General features: G+C 36.2%; 1 protein-coding gene across 8 annotated transcripts in view; it reads right to left on the reverse strand.

Moving 5' to 3' along the window:
• CACNA2D1 (calcium voltage-gated channel auxiliary subunit alpha2delta 1) overlaps positions 1-18,221 on the reverse strand; it is a 376,639-nt gene that overhangs the window by 56,975 nt on the left and 301,443 nt on the right. For all 8 annotated transcript variants that reach the window (XM_064656439.1, XM_064656438.1, XM_064656437.1 and 5 more), the window contains exon 13: positions 1,176-1,254. In XM_064656439.1, the coding sequence (XP_064512509.1) occupies positions 1,176-1,254 (79 nt within the window). The remainder of the gene's footprint in view (positions 1-1,175; positions 1,255-18,221) is intronic.

An 18,221-nucleotide genomic window follows, 5' to 3' on the forward strand; every position in this document is an offset into this window, starting at 1 on the left:
CTCATTTGTTTTAAAACAATCGAGATCACATGCACACAGTATTTTGAGATACAAGGATGTAAGGAAAAAAAAAAATCTGTTCAAAACACAAATGTCAATTTTCTGTAGTTATCTGACAATACAGTCTGCTCTTCATGAAGTTGCAGTATCTTCTGCAAAACTTGCTAGCATCCTGAGGGATTCATAAGGTTGTGATATGTGTAGTATTCATACAGGCTGTGGATTCTTCTATGTATCTTTTTTTCTGTATCTATACCTTTCTCTCATTTTTGATTATGTTATTCTTCTGCCTGAACGTACCTTTATCTCCTTCCCCAGCAATCTTAATTTTCAAGACTCTCTGTAATCTATCTCACCTCTAACCTCTTGCTCCTTACTGATTTGTAAAATACTTTAACATTTTCACTCAGGCCTGGAAATATGAGCAAATATTGTTTGATAAATTATATATTTTCTATTTATCTGCATTTATGTCTTATGCCTTTTTCTATAGTTATATTGTAAGGTATTTGAGATACCTCTTTCTCACACTCTTAAAATATTTCTGAGAATATTTTTCATGTGGAAATTTAATGTAGAAATTCCATGTAGAAAGCATTTTACTTTCTTACTTTCACCTTTTTTACTTTTTTTCCCCTCTACATAATCAGGATAAAAATAGAAAATGCAAGATGCTCTCAGAAGCTAAGAAATCACAGTAAGAATAATTTTGATATAAAAGGGAAAAATATTCTAAGTAATCTGATCCCTTGTAAGTTTTGGAGAAAAACAGAAAGAAATCTAACCAGCCAACTAACCAAACAAAAACCCTTTTGTCCAGACCACTTAATTTAAAACAGCTTTGCTTAATTTCTTATCTGTCATCAGTTCCATCTTTCCATAGATGGCTATTATAACAAATATTCTCAAAAGTGAACAATAACATTTTATTAATATAAAAACTACTGTGGTAATTTTTGTACAACATGAAGTTTTAAATAAATTACTCAGAAATAAACATAGAGGCTTTTTTTTATAGATATTTTTTCATATACGCATATACTTTTTGGAACTTTTATTAACGAATACAATAAATCTAAAAATCCAGTTGAAAAATCTGCTGCTTTTAGAGAATAATAAAGATATCACCTATCCAAAGATCTAGTGAAGATCAGTTTCAGAGAAGAACACAGTACCTTTATTTTCACAGGCCATCCACTGTATGGGTCCTTTGTCGTAATTATGTTGACCAACAGAAAATGTGAACACACGTACCTGTGCAAGTTAAAAACAATGCATACAACTTAACCATACATAATTTGTTAGCTGTGACTCTCAAGTTAATGATACTTGGATTTTTCTTACAAATGAACAGAAAAAGAAAACAGTGAACTTTCCAATTTTGTCACCATAATAGATATGAAAGATAAAAGATATAATAAATTATGCCATTTTATGTATTCCTATTATTTAGTTCATGAAGTAGAACTCAAGAAGAATGTTCTTTCATGTATCTTTCATATTTCAAAGTTCTTACATTAGTAATCGTTCATGAAATATTTAAATTCTTAGTTTTTTCTTCTAAGGTGGTAATTATAACTTCTTAGGTTTTGTTAAATTAGTTGACATAATATTAGATGTTTACCAATGAATTGAAAAGAATATATGCATGGCAGCAGAATTCAAAGCAATGCAAACTTGGACTTTTTAGGATATAAAATAATTTCAGGAAAAAAAATATGAAATTTCCAGATACTACGGAAACCAAATTCTCATTATGCTGAGACTTCAGTCTTTTTCATGTAAAACCACTAAATTACTTCAACAGATTTTCACAGAAGGGTTAAGTTTCTGATATTTTACTTTAAGCTCTTAATATTCATTTAAGTTATGTGTTTTATTAGCATAATTCTATTCCATTTAGACAATGCAACTCCAATCTATCTCAGCAAGTGTAAGGAGTCATGGCTTCAGAGAGAATTCACCAGATTCTCTCCGAGTTTTGGACTGAGAACAGGCTTTTCAGTTGAAATTATTTTCCATGCAAATCTTTTAATTTGAATGAGAAAACTTTAAAACCAATCCTGGTATTACTGTATAAATATTAAAAATTCTACAAGACACATAGAAAAATTACAAATATTATGTTTCAGCTTCTGGCTGAATATTTTGCTCAGAATCTGAGTGTTTCTGTAAAAGCTGGAAAAATGTTTTGCCAACAGTTTTAATAAACTGTTTACTATATTCATGTCCCTCTGTCCAGCGACCAGACTGCTTTTCCTTTTCAGGCATCTCTTTCTTTATGGGTCTTTACCTCTTCAATGTACAAATCACAGATCATGACATGAAATCAGAACACAAATTTCTTTCTATGGAACTTGAAGACTATGATTAAAATCAAAACACAGTACAATTAATTTGCATGCAGGCTGCAACTGAGTAATAAGGTAGTGTTTTCTTTAAATAATATTCACAATATAAAATTGCAAAGATTCCCTGTAAACTACTGATCATTGCTAAATTTTTTAATGACAACATATACAAATTTTCATCATACTGTCCAGCATGTGCAACTAGTACCTAAACCTTCATTTCTCAAATAAGTACCAAAAGTTGTGTGACATAATCAGAGCTTAAGTATTAACAAAGAGCTGTAGGAATAGCTCTACGTCATCCATCAGCAGCTAGAAAATGGTGAATATTAGACTTGACCCCTATATGCAAGGAGGGCAAACAAAGCTTTGTGCTAGATGTCATTTTTAATTAACAATATGTTTTGATTTGCTTTATCCATACGACCATTAAAGCAACTACTCTGCTACACTGAATACTGTTCAAGTGCTTGTTTTTTAGTTTAAGACTTCTCTGTATAGGGTCATTCCCCAGTAAAAAGTCAAGCCAATCACATTTTTGGTTACACAGACAGATCTGGGAGTGACTGTGCCTTAGTGATGGTAAAATGTTGTTCTTGTAGTTCATATGGATTAAGACAGATGAAAAATATCTTCTATTACCTTGAAAATATCGGTATTGATAGTGCAAACATGAGTTCACCTGGAGTGTTTACATCTGATTTATTGTTTTAATAATATACAACATTTGCCATCCCCCATTTATGCTTGACTTCTCTTACAAACTGTCAGCTATAATTGTTCTAATGAATCGTTCTGCTTCTATTCAATTAATATATTTTTTTTTCTGATTTGAATATCACGATAGTATTTTCTATTGGCACATCTCAGCTCACAAGGTATCTGCCTACCAAACCCCTGGGTTTTTTTGGACTCACACTGCTTCTAGTTTAGTGTCCACTAAATGCTTGATTCAGAATACGTTCTCTTCAAAAACTATGGAAAAACCCACTGAAGGCCACTAGTTAGAGACTTTAGAGACCTGATATTTCTTTTGGTTTAAAAGTTACTAAAGCATGTGGGTTTTCTTTTGTGTGTATAAAACACATGAGTCAATTAGACTGGACTGTCTAGCATTTGATCTCAAATGTAAAAATGAAACACTGAATTGGATTCAAGTTGCGAAATGGTATGTAATTTAGGGAAAAGAAGCAGTGTGTTAAATCTGCAACAAATCTATAAAGAATTTAGAATTTAAATTATTGACAACAAGCAGGCGACAATATATCTGATTTACTGTTCCTTGGATAATTAACAGAGATAAAGAACTGCAATGAAAATTGGAGTTTTTAATTGTAACTTGGTTTGGCAAGAGGGTGGGATATTCAAAAGAGTATTCTTTTTCCTTTTGCCTCATCTGGAATTGAGTAGAATGACAGACCAGCTGGAAAAATGAGTCAGCAAGTCAAACTAAACAAGCCAATTTTAGCAAAAAAAAACCCATGCTCTGTGCTAAAATTTTCTGTGACAGGACCCAGAGTCAGCCAAAATACTGAGATGCATCTGTCTATATGTTTTCCTTAGAGACATCTCTCCAAAGAAGACAATGGGTTGTTTAATTAAAAAAAAAAAAAAAAAAAAAAAAGCGGATTTAGTTTCTTTTAATAGGGAATTTATGACTAAGAATACTTGGAGTAACTAGATCAGACACAACAGGCATAAGCACCTCTCCCTTTGCCTGTCCTTTAAGCTTTGTTTCAACCAACTAAATGGATTTCTGAGTTGAAGCAAACTGCCAAGTAGTCTTTGATCCCAAGAAGTTGTTTTCCATCACCACTGAGGCCTGGTTATTTCTTCTCTTTACTTCTCTGCAGCCTCTTATGTTCTGTGTAAACCCCAATTCCTGGGGTCCTTTTGCCATGGTGCTTCCTCTCCACCATCCACACTAGAGGACTGACATTTGTGTTTCCCAACCCCTTTCCTAGGGAAAGGGCAACCTTGCCTCAAGGGAGGCAAGGTTCATAAAGAATATTCTCTTCATAAAGAGAATATTCTCTTCATAAAGAATATTCTCTTCATAAAGAGAATATTCTCTTCATAAAGAATATTCTCTTCATAAAGAAACACAACTTTCAAAGCACTAAAAAAACAATGGAACAATCAGAAAAACAAATAGAAGCTGTCACACTTTCTGATTTTCAATGAGACTGTTCAAAGTAAAGTACTTCTAGAAAACTTGTACTCTTAGAATTGAGAAGAACTGGAGATGGGCACCCGCTCTGCCAGCCCATTCAGGTACAGTCTTCAAACTGCTCTGAAAAATAAAAATCCTAATTTCTAACATAAGGAGTTGAAGTCCAGAGCTAATTCTCTGCATCTTCCTCACTGAAACTAATCTTGGAGAGAAAATAACAAAATCTTTTATTCTTTGTATTAATTATTTGCAGTATTGTATTGGGTCTGGCTGAGCTGGAGTTCACTTCCCCACAATAGCCCTCACAGTGCTGTGGTTTGCATTGGCAGCTAGAAGAGTGATAACATTCCAGTGTTTTGGCTACTGCTGAGCACAGCACCAACACCGTAACACTTCTTCCTCAATCAAGGGCAAGATCCTGGGAGGGGAAACCAAGTGGGCCAGTTGATCCAAGCTGACCAAAGGGATATTCCACACCCTATGACGTCAGCTCAGATATAAAAGCAAAGGCAAGGAGCACTAAGGCAGGCATTCATTGTCTCCAGTGGCTGCCTGCTGAGGAACCATTACGTGTGCTGTGAAGCCCTGCTTCTCCGAGGTGGTCGACCATCACTGCTGATGGGGAGCAGAGAATAAACCCTGCTATCTTTCACTTTGCTTTGCTTCCGCTTTAAATAAACTGCCTTATCCCAACCCACGAGTTGTTTTCCATCTTACTCTCTCCCCTGTCTGGCTGGGTAGGCACATGACGTCCAGCCAAGGTCAACCCACCACAAGTATATAGTAGAGGAATATGCTTATTAGCAAACTAAACAAGTGTAGAATTAATGTCAGGACATTCAGACAGTGAGTGGCACAGGCTGCCAGTGAGGCTGTAAAGTCTGCCTCCTTTGACATTTTAAAGACCAGACTAGATATGGCCCTGAGCAACTTGGTTTGATCTTCGACCTGACATTAGACTGGAGAGCTCTGGAGGTTACTTGCAATCTGACTTATCCTAGGACATCAAAGGAACAGATGCAAAAATCCAAATCTTAATCAGAGGAAGTGGTAGACAGAAAAGAATCCTACAAATAATAGAGGAAGAATTACTGTATGGAAGAAAATATAATTGTCTAATTATAGAATTAATTTGTTATTTGTGTTTCTCCCTAGCAGAAGAAGATTTTAAGCACCGAGGTGAATAAAAAAGATTCTGACTACTGCAAATATTAAGGACAATGGCACTCAAGAGGGTTGTGAAGAAGATAAAAATGAAGAAGAGATATCCAGAAAAGGCTGCTTTCTCTATAGATCTCAGTTGCTTTTTATCTGTTTTATTTCTTCATTTTGCTATTGGAATAAAATTAAGAAAGATTAAATTAGTTGCTTCCTTTGGGTAGATCATGTTATAAGTATTACAGAAAAATGAACAGCTTGAGTGAAGTTAATTCAAAGGAGTAACTAAGCACAAAGTACTTGCTGTTTAGGCTACTGCATGAGATGCTGGAAAGCAATGCCACAGAAAGGGACCTGGAGGTCCTGGTCGATGCAAGTTGAATATGAGTCAGCAGTGCCCTGGCAGCCAGGAGGGCCAACCGTGTCCTGGGAGGCATCAGGCACAGCCTCACCAGGTGGTCAAGGGAGGGGATTGTCCTACTCCACTCTGCACTGGGACAGCCTCATCTGCACACAAATCTTGAAAATCGTGTGCAGTTTGGGGCACCACGATATAAGAAAGATATTAGGCTACTAGAGAGAGTCCAAAGGAGGGCATTGAGGATTTTGAAGAGTCTGGAGGGGAAGCCTTATGAAGAGTGGCCAAGGTCACTTGGTCTGTTCAGCCCGGAGGAGACTGAGGGGAGACCTCATTACAGTTACAACTTCCTCGGAAGGGGTAGAGGAGGAGCAGGCACTGATCTCTTCTCTGACAGGACCCGAGGGAATGGCTTGAAGTTGTGTCAGGAGAGGTTTAGGTTGGATATTAGAAAGAGGTTCTTCACCCAGAGGGTGGTGGGGCACTGGAACAGGCTCCCCAGGGAAGTGGTCACAGCACCAAGGCTGACAGAGGTCAAGAAGCATTTGGATGACACTCTCAGACACATGATGTGATTCTTGGGGATGGTCCTGTGCAGGGCGAAGGGTTGGACTTGATGATCCTTGTGGGTCCCTTCCAGCTTGGCACATTCTGTGATTCTGTGATATATGTGTGGGCAATCTGGAATGTATCATAGAATCATTGAATCATTCGGTTTGGAAGGGACTTTAAAGTGTGTTCCAACACCCCTGCCATTGGTCTATGAGAGTGTGAGAAATGGCAACCTCTCAGCAAACAGCTCAGTGTATGAACATGCATATTTTTTGAGAGATAAATTATTTGTCTCGAATTCTGTGCTACTGGAATGATAGAGCTCTCATAATCATTTGTGTGCAACTCTTCGTTTCTCTGTTCAGGAGAAGATTAACTGACCTTTGAAGATATATATGTCTCCTCTATCAGATATCAAGAGAGCTATACAATTAATTCACTCAACTAGATGTAGGTAAGATGAATCCTGTCATTTCATGTCTAGCATGTAAGAATAGCAAGACTGCATCTTTCTCTACCACTAAATAAACAAACTGACTGAGTAAAAAAACTGATCTCATCAAATCTTGCAACTTCAGTTTTTGTGATGATGGTGTAATTTCAGAACATTTTACTCTGGCCTTTATAGCTGCAGGTGAAGATTCACAGATAATCTCTCTTACTTTAGACCAAGAAAAGCTGTGAAAAAAAGGAATGAATAATTCAGTAATTCCAGCATGAGCCATGAAATTATTTTTCCCACTAATGTGCTTATAGTTTATCAGATATGAGGAAAATTTGTGGTTTATATTTAATATAATGAATATTCACTTCTGAAATAAAAAGACAATATAAGAAGTCTACTATTCTGAAAAAAAAATTTAAAACTGCTTTTCTGTATTCCATTATGCACTCTTTCTTCTAAATCCCTTGTAAGTATAGCCTGCAAACCACTTCATTGTTTTGGTGTTTTCTGCTGTAGGTCAGGGAAATGTTGTGTGGTTTTCAAGCTGCCACAGCTAAAACTGTGAATGCATTTCTTTCCTTACATCTTTACATCTGTGGTCAGAAATTTAAGATGATTTTGGATTCTGCTATGAGTTAACTGAGACCAAAGGACATTTATGACTGATTTGAACAGAGAATACAACTTCAGAGGACAATCTGAAAATCCAATATACTAATTAGGAAACCACCTCAGATTACCCAATAGGGAACATCAAATACAGTTTCTCCTAAATTATGGCTCATAATCTGTCATGTTGAACTGCTCAGTTCAGGACTTCCAGGGATGCAGTCCTGAACCATCTGTGTTATAGCTATAAATGTAAAGCAACTTTTTTTTCCCTAGGAAGCATAGGGAGAAGAGAAATAAAAACTCTGAGTTTAACAGCAGGGGCAAGAATCACAACATGTTCCAGAGAGCAGTTTTAGTATCCCTTAGGCTATTTTTACACATTACATAAAATGGGACATAAACTATTTTCTTTCTCAGGCCATCAGGGCAAGTGGCACAGCATGGCTCACATTCCTATGGCTACACTATAGGGCCATCCTCCCTCCCTGCCCACTCCCATATCAGGTCATCTCATTACAGAATTTTTTGGTAACAAGTCTTGCCTCATGTTAACCCTGCACTGAGCACAGACATTGCTAAAAGAGTAGATTGCCATAGGCCGGGAACCATACTGCTGGGTCTGTTAACAGTTAAAAGTATGGATAACTGTGGGCACTTCTCCAGCCTGCACCCTGGCCTTGGATCACTAATTTGAATGGATACAGCTGTCTGGTTTGCTCCTATGAGTAAAGCTGGTTTTCTTGTGACAGACTGAGCAAGGTTCACCCTTTTCAAAATTACTGGGATAGGGGTGCCTCTAGTCTTTTAAATGAGAGGTCAATGCTTATATGAAAGAGGGATGAGTTCATGGTTCTCAGTTTGAGCACAATGATAACTTCCACTGCTTTTAATGCCAGGCTTTGGAAAGTTCAGAAGTTGGAGGTTCAGGTTTTTGTATGTAACTCTCAGACTGCCAATGCATTTTGCCCTTAATACAATTGGGAAAAAACAAAGATGACCTAAGCAGCAGGGTACGAAACCTAGTCAAGTGCTAAGGCTGTGAAGTTTGAAAGGTCTAGAACTCAGAATGCAGAATTCACAATTTTATGTCAAATTAGGAACTAAAAAGAATGGCATGATACACCAGCAGAAATGTATCGAGTTATAGTTTTGACATTTATGGTTACATTAGAATCTGCCTCTTGCTGTGGGTACTCTCAAAAAATATGTGTAGACTTGGGAAAATGGGGAAGAAAAATCCACATTTTAAACAATAAAGAATTTAGCTCTCAAATATTTCAATGCAAAGACAATTTCAGGCTGAACATCTTTGAATTTATAGACATGAAGAAAGCATTCATAAGATTTGACAATCCATTTGACACCACTCGAGTGTTTCCACAGCTGACCCTCTATATTTTGATTGAGCAAGGCATTTAACAATGCAAGTGTCCCCTTGACACCAATGGAAAAATGCTTTAATTGTGGCACGTGTTTAAAGACAAATAGAGCAGGTCCTTGGAAATACTATTTTAGACATTTATCCACAGTAAATTATTTCTCCCAGACTGTCCATGTGTATGTGCAATCTTCCCCATCATTAATATCTTTCATTCACTGCAATTCAACCTCAAACTTCAAGCTGCAATGCTAGCTTATTAATTCACAGTCTAATTATAGTCTGTGTAATTATAGCCTAATAACAAAAAGAAATAATGATACTCTAAAAATTAGCTCACATTACAATCTAATGTTAATCCTTCTATCTTAAAATATAAATGATGTTTGTTATGTATCAGAAGATTATTGGAGAATCTCACTTGCTCTGGATATGATTCTATACTGATAATATGGGCCCAAAACCATGTAATAGTCTCAGCATATTGGGAAAATAGGATCAAGAATTCTGATGTATGGTGTAGTTATATGCAATTATTCTAGGAGAGGAATTAACACATGGAGAATTACACCTGAAGTCTTCACAACACATGCATACAATGAAATGTGCATGTTCATGGAAGAAGTCTTTAAAGTGAACGCCATGAATCCATGAAATGCAGTTCTGCAAACTGCAAATGGTTTCAAAAATTACAGGTGTTTTGTCTTTTTCTTCCTTGTTTAGTTCCCTCACAAAGAAAACATAATTTCATGAAAATTGAGATATTTTCTACTGCAGACTAATGGTCAAAACACGACCATAGTTATATTGAAAAATTTCAGAATTAACACTCTCACAGAACTAAAAAAAATACTAATTCAGTCACACTGTTCTACAACTTCTTAGTGCCACCTTGTGGAACCACAGCACCTCATTTCTTACAGAAGGTCTGTCCTGTGGTGGCCCTTCCTCTGCTGTCCTACGGCTACAAGTATGGAGGTATAAATATCCTGCTGACATCTACTAATCTAGCACTGCTGAACTAATTACAATTAGATAGAAGAGACCACTAACTAAAGAGATCCTTTAATTCTTTACCTAGTTTAAACATAATCTTTGATGGGCCACAAGTGTCACAGAAGCACAAAACCAACCTTCTATGCTTGCAGTAACTTTGATGAGGAGACTGTGTTCTTTTTACTGCACTATCCCCTCAAATAAGGTGAAGTTTTTGATATCAACAATTTCCAGGTGTAGGAATAAATCAGCTCTGTTTTATTAGCTTTTTATAACATTAGCCTCAAGAACAGTGATAAGAAAGAGAAAGTACTTTCAAAAACACCAGCAGGACTTCTCATTGATGTACTCGAATTTAAGTTTGAGGGTCAATTTGCCTGTGTCAAACTCACCAAAAACTGGGCTTTGGTCCACTCTCCAACCTGAAGAACAATTGTATCAGCAGAGCCCACACACCTGCACAGAAGCCAAACCATTGCTCCTTCCCTCTCCCCCTTTCTTTCCTACCCCAGGAGCAGTCCCAGCACCTTGTCTGGGAGTGTGCCAGCTGGCAGAGGCTGAAAACCTCCAACCTCCTGAGTTAAGCCCTTTGCAGGTTTTAACTCAGTTAAAACCTATAAATATTTTTTGCCTGTCTTTTGAGCTTAAAGGCTGTGGACACACTGGTTGCTTCTCCTGTGATTTCCACTAGAAGATCTGTCCTCAGCAGACCACCCCACCCCACTTTGGAAATCCCTGTACAGCACTCAGTTGCATCACGTGATTTTCTGGCCACTCATTCTGTCTCCCAGTCTTCAGATGAAGAGCATACACTGTCCTCTTTTTAACAATTCAGCAGTGGAATATTTTACTTTGATTACCCATGTTCTATTTACTCAGTTGATCTGTTTGCTTCTTTGGTGAAGGTAATAACAATTTTTTTCTGCTGAAATGAAAAACAATTTAATTCCTCCTTTCTCTAAACTGCTTCTCCCTGACAGTAAGCACTTAGCATTCCCTCAAGGAAACAGTTTTTTTCTGAGAATTCCTTGTAAATTTGGTGGTCCATATCAAGAAACAGACAGAGGAGTTGACAAAGTAATTCCCACTGCACTCTGGATTAAAAGCATTTTAGGCATTTCTTTGATAGTCAAAACAACATTTGGAGGCAGATGAGCAGCTGGAAAGGACTGGATTAATTAGAGAGATATTTACAGTTCACATTGTGACACTAAGCCTCCTTCTTTTCTTTCTTTTTTTCATTGGCCTTGTAAATCCCAGGGAAGAAATATTACAAATACCAGCTACAGATTTAAAGGAATACTTAAATATGCCAATGAATATTTCAAACACTAATTTTAATCAGGTACTCTGACTTTTTTTCCCCCTTGCAAATAATCTTGTATATTTACTCTCTCAATTTTTTGTCTCATTTATTCAGTCCTTGTACAGCATGGAAAAATGACTGAAACTTAACAGTTGCAAATGCCAAACAGTTGTATTAGAAGAGGGAAAAGGACAGGGGGCAAAAGGAAGGACCTTCAGAAAGCAGTTGAACTCATTTACAGGAAATCTTCCTCTCTGGAATTATCAGTTATCCAAATTTCATATCTAATTTTATAATGGGCTGATCTTCACAGGAACATAAAAATTCTAAACAAAAATTATTTAGTGAGCTTTAAAAAGGGCATGCCACGTAAACAAGTGAAGGGACTGCCTATGTTCACATGCTGTTTCTGGGAGACTGATCTGGTAACAGAATGGTATATTCAGACTACCTTAGAAGAGGGAGCTTTAGGTATGAAAATGCTGCAAGTTTGGTTCCCTTTCCCTATTTTAGTGAGAAAAAGCTACTGTATACTTATGGAAACTCAGCACTGCCATATAGGACTGTGCTGAGGGCAGCCTGACCTTGCCTTTACTTGCAGGTAAGACGTGCCATTGCTGACACAAGCAGGCAGTGACGACGCCTGCTGTCAGCGACTGGCAAGTGCCCAAGCACGGCTGAGAGACCCAGGCTCATGTGCAACCATGGAACAGAGAGTGTCCTTCACAGTTAGTGATTAATGCAACCAGTGTGCATGTTCACTCATTGTCCTTCCTGACGAACTGCGCCTGAAATCTCAGGATTGTCTATGAGAAGCACTGAATATATACAGACTGCTGCCACCTATCCTGAGGACATCAAATTAATCATGGCACAGTCACTTCTGTACTGAATGATACGTATTTTTATTTCTTTTCTAATCAGCTAAATAAATTAATTTAAAAAAAAAAAAATACAAGTGAACTCCCATGTAATCCACAGGAAAAAAACCCTCGAGGTGTGTCTATAACCTTCATGTGTTGAACAGTTTGTACCAGAGTTCTTAGTCAATTTAGGTCTAAATTCTCTATTCACAATGGCTGAAACAGAAGAGCAAAGAAAATGTACTCCAGTTAAACCATACTTTAGGTTATGAAGTTTTCAGTCTACATTGTGATATAAATGAATTTTAATCATCTTTCACAAAGTCTGTCTTTCTAGTGAAAAAGTAAGGAAAAAAAGGTCTTCAGCCTTAATTATAAATATGCTTCTTACAGAGACATTTATTGTAGACAAAATATTGCCTTAGAAGGTTTTGGGTTTGTCTTTGTTTTTGTTCTCAAAAGATATAGCATCTACAGACTAACTTTGCAACAAAAAGTATTGAGGTTATTGGTTTTCCTGTCTATATCTAGGATTGAGAATACAGTATGGTCAGACTGCATTATACAGTTCAAAGTGATAGTTTCAAAAAATCATTTGTAAATAAAACAAATTCTTTCCTGCTAAAAAAAAAAAATCTATTTAAATAAAGTTAGAATAATTAAAAAAAATACATTTGCAGCTGGCATTCCAAGTTCTTCGGACATTATTGATTAGAGGGGGTTTTTTTGCACATGATTTAGGATAAGATTATGAAGCACAGAATTCCCATCTAAACCTCAGCAAACATTGAATACATTATTTTGAATTTGATACAAGGCTAACATGAATATGAGTTCGACTGGAATTACTGGTTTCAAATAGAATCTGAATATAGAAACAGAGGAATGGAGATAGATAGTAGGACAAGAATTCAAAGACTGCATATGGAGACTGATTCTCTTGGGGTTTTTTTTCTCTATTTTTTAAGGAATAAAACCCATAAAAATATTTGTGAAAACTTCAATAGAAAATAATTAGAAGCTCATACTTCAATGTCATTTTGCCTAACCATGCAATTACAAGATTGCAAAGTCAGTTTCTCGTTCTTCTATTAAAGACAATCTATTCTTATAGCACATGCACTTCTGCATATTAAATTCTTTCCTGTATAGTGCAAAAGATAAAGAATGTGACTGATTTCCTGGAGATATGACTGAGCAGGTTTTAGCCTTTTCATTGAGACTAATCAGGATTTTGAATCTAAGTCACTTTCTGAGTAGAGGTTGGGGTATTTTCTGTTTGTTTCTCACCAGTATACTTATCCCTGTTTGAAAGATGATGTTTTTTCTTCCTCTTTTTCAAAACTGAAATATCTTTTTTTTTTGCAAAATGCTTTAGAAAAAGACTAAGTTACATTTGTAGTTCTTACTCTTGATAAGATTTCTCAGAGTTCCTCTATCTTATGCACTGATGTTCTCTTAAAAAGCAACCCTTCCTTACAATGTCTGCAGCAATCTTTAATACTTGACACTGAAGACGCACAGGGTTTCTACTTGCCTTGGTGAAATTTACAGTTCACCGTCACTGGCACTCTCACTGCCCATTTCATATTCCTTTTCTATGTTATGCTTCTTGTATATATAAACACATATTTCTTGCTATGTGAATGGACTGTAACTTTGTTTCCTGAAATTTTTATTTCCTTCTTAACCTGTCATCTGTTTAGGCTGCAGCATGCATATATCTTGTGCCACCATCTGTTTGTTTCAGTTGTTCCCTTATTCTCTTGCCCACTAAAGAGTCTCCTATTCTGTACCTTCTCCCTTTGAGCCCTTTGAAATATGAGTCTCTTACATATTTCTGTCTGCTTTTTCCACCTGTGCATTGGCAAATCTTTTCATTTAAAGATGTTCCATCCCATCTGAAACAATTCCATCTACTAAGGGATTAATATTCAGCTACTGCTCAACACTCCCCTACCAGCTGGCCTAAGCAGCATTTAGAAGCTAAGATTTCTATAAAGTTTTAGAGTCACTTAATAATAGTTAATTCTTTTAAAAAATATATTCAGTTGTGCTAGCTTAGTTATATTGATTGTTCTATTAAGCGGACAAATTATCCAATTTCTTCCCAGGGAGTTGCATTTTTAAACCAATGTGGTAAAGTTAAGCTTTGGAAAACTCTAGACTCAGTGAACACACAAATGTCAGAATCCTGACCATATAATGGGCAATTTTATAAAAAAGTACCTCTTAATCTTCATAATAATATTAATTCCTTTTTTTTTCTGTATCCCATTTGACTTCTCTATCTGCAGAAACCAATACTCAACTTTTAAATTTTCTCTGCTATTATATTTTGAAATAAATGAGAAATGTGAGTGTCTCTTACATGGCACTTACAGCAAAACAACTTAAATCTTTGATGTCTTCAGTGTTTAATAAACACTGGAAGTATACAAAAAATATTTGCAACTTCAAATATAGAAGGTTATGCAGATAGACCTTCTATGTGAGACACAATTATTGAATATCTTGCAGCAGGTTAGGAAAATTTCTTATTCTAGAAGATGTCAAGAACAGTTAATTTATTTCTGAATTTTAAGGCAGAATTAAAAAAAATCTAGAAGAAAAAAGATATTTTGAGTGAAAGATCAAGAAGAGATTTTTATTACAAGGAAAGGAAGATTTGACAGCAGTTAAACAAGGATAAGAAACAAACTTCAACAAACTCAGAGAACGAGCTAGCTGAGTGAACAGTGTGGGAAGATAATCTAAAGAATAAAGGATTACATGAAAAATGGCAATTCATGAAGTAGAAGAAATTAAACATACAAGAAGAAACTTCCTGATAAAATGTAGGATTAAAAATACTTAGAAAATCGAGAACAGATACTGAAACTGAAGATAACCTGTAAAAAAAAGCAGCAGCTGGGAGAAAAGATTCAGAGCAAAGCAAAAACCAAATATGGTTCAATGATATAATACAGTTCCAAAAAGTAAGTTGTGTTCGATGACATATTTACCTAAGCACTGCATAAAAAAAGTCATAGAAAATACTCTCGATACCACTGTTTCCCTAACTGTTCAAGAGCATGTTTTAGGAAAGGTAGAGATAACATGCCATTATACACAATAGGGGTGTAAAGAATAAAGAATGAAAAGAATTTAAGATATACATTTGGTGAATTTGAAAGAAATTAGCTTGTTTAGTTGAAAATACAAAAGCTGGAAAGAAAAGTTGTGTGAAGGTTTCAACATAGAAATGGTTTTCTAAAGTGTAAGAGGAAATTATGATGAGAATTAATAGTTCTCTGTAAAGAATGTATAGTGAAAATGAAAAAAAAAACAAAACAAGAAAAACCCTCTAAGCTTCTTTGCCTTAAGGAAATCTAGGGAAAGCTTTCTAAAGGTAGTTGTTGAAAGAGAAAAATGTAAATACCTAAGGAAGCTGTGGAACTGGATACTTTAAAAAAGAGGTTACATAAACATCATTAGGTATGGCCTAGGTATTAAATGGTTGCAGTCCTCCAATTCTTGAAATACAGAAGAATATAATCAATTCACATGCCATTTCACTGCAATTCCAAATTCACAGACATGAATGCACAGTTGATACAGGGGGAGGCTGAGGATGAACCTTCTGATGTCTAGCCTCAACCAGCTACACCATATGTAGCATTTTGTTTGTGTATATAAGCAAAATGCAGTCTGACTCTCTTGCTTTCATCCCAAAACAAACATAATGTGCTTTCTATATTAACTGATATCCTATCCTTGTTGCCTTGATTAATCATTTTATGCCATCTGCAGCATCAACCTCAGTGTGATACACTGAATCAATCACTATTACTGTAGTGGTTTGGAATTGAAGATCAACAAAAATAGAAGTATCAAGTAGCCTCCTCCATGCCAATCTTGAGGGAAACAAGCTGCCAGTTGGGTTTTATGTAACAGATACACATGACTTTAATAAGACTGATAAGGTTACTTTTCAACAAAGCTATATTAAAACTTTCATTAGTCTTACACAGTTCTCAACACCATCACGTGGATTTTTATCTTGCTGAGGAGATAAAAATGCCATGGGGCAACCCCGACAGATTCATGCTCATAATGAAAACAGCAGCCTAATGAGAAACATCAACACAGAGATGTGTGTGTGGACACATGCATGACAAGGTTCTACATGCAGATCTTCTTTCCAAAATAACCCCCCCTCTGTCCCATTGTGCTTTCTGCTGCACCCCTTAAGTCTGCAGGAACCTAGAACAGCACAGGGGCTGTGATGGCTGAATGGAAAAGTGAAAAAAAGTAGAAGAAATATAATGGATATTACCTCCTTATTGAAGACTTCAAGAAAGGCTTGGTAATATTACATAGTCTAAAGGTAAAAGGATCAGTGAAAGACGGTGTGGGGAAGACTGGCAGACTGCTGTAATCCAAGAGCATTGCCAGGGCACGGACACATAATAGCAGCAAGTCAGTTTAGAAGATGACCATTGAAAAGGCAATATATAGATATTTTTGAAAAAGATTATCTTAAAAATCACTGTACTCTGAATCCTCATGCTGGAATAGAGCTTCATACGCCATCAGATAACTGTGGTTCAAGATGTAAGTTTATGAGGAAAAATAAACTAATTATATCATATTGACAAAAAAATCAGAAAAAAACCCATGGATTTGTAGGCCTAGGACCTTAAATAGCTTAGTATTGTGCAGCTTGACTATTATTAAAGCATATTTTGGTAATGAGTGTCAAAAGAGGAAGACTGCTGATGTGGAATATTTAAATTCATTAATGTAGTGGCATTAATCTGTCAGGAACTCAGAAACTGGGAGAGTAGATAGAAAGCTCTTCATTAATACGTGGAGTTAAGAAAGAGGCAAAAAAAAATAATTTGCCTTATGAATAGGATGTTTCTTCAGTGAACACTCTAATAATAGTTTTCACTTTTAAAGAAAAAGTAATGGATTTTGGAATTTTTAAATACTGACCCAAGCCTCACCCAGAATATTTTAGGTTTACCATTTGTGCATGTCACGGTACATATAATAAATTAAAATTAACAGCTGGAAGATGACACACCTTTAAGATAAAATTGATCAGGGAAGGAGCCAGGGAGCCGTTTTAACCAGCTAGCTGAAGATTTCTTCTACGTGGTATTTACTTTACCATCATTCCAAGAAAATTTACAGCATAGGGGGATTGTTAGGAGGAATGAGATATATGTCAGCGTCTGGTTGTCTCTGAAGACCACAGAATGTTAATGTAGAGAAGGCCAGAGAACACACTACAGTCCAGAAAGCTTAAAAAATAGCTTAAATTTTATCTATCAAACTATGCCACATGCCATTCAGATATAAACTAGAATTTTACTCAGTTCAACTCTTAGTTTAATTACTTTATGGAACATCCTGTGTCACAAGTCTATCACACACTGGGGAATGCAAAACCTGTTGAGGTGCACTTTGACAGCTGTTTAGTTCTATTCAAAGCCAACATTAGTGTTGCAAAAGATGCTGTTTCTATTTTCAGCTATATAAGTAACCATAGGAAAGTTACATTCATTCAGAGAAACCCATGGCTACCCAAAGTGGAAATGTCATGGGCTTTTTCAATGGTCATTTGTAGGCAGGACTAACACTTTTAGCCTTGTCCAGAATAATTCATACACCATTGCCTAGACTAACATAGTTTTCATTTTAGTTTTATTGACTTGCAGTTGTGCAGTAATGGATTCAAACCAATGAAGAATATGGTTCCCTCCTTTGTTAATGGTAGTAGGAGGTCTTTTTGTTTTAAATAGAAGTTTTGCAAGTACTTTCTCATAAATATTTCATTTTATCATTCTTTTGACATGCTGAATGTGTCCCATCTGGAACAAGTCACTGGCAGCTGTAAGCTTCCCAGTGGAGTTCCAGTAAGCTGGAGTGTGCTCCCATAGGACTTCTATCATTGCAGTGGTTCTGTGCCCACCACATAAAGATATTCTTAATGGAACTGAGTTGTTGGAAAACTTCTCTGCATACCATTTCCCCTCAAA

This window comes from Pseudopipra pipra, chromosome 5 (assembly GCF_036250125.1).
Source record: "Pseudopipra pipra isolate bDixPip1 chromosome 5, bDixPip1.hap1, whole genome shotgun sequence".
In the NCBI taxonomy this organism is placed as follows: domain Eukaryota; kingdom Metazoa; phylum Chordata; class Aves; order Passeriformes; family Pipridae; genus Pseudopipra; species Pseudopipra pipra.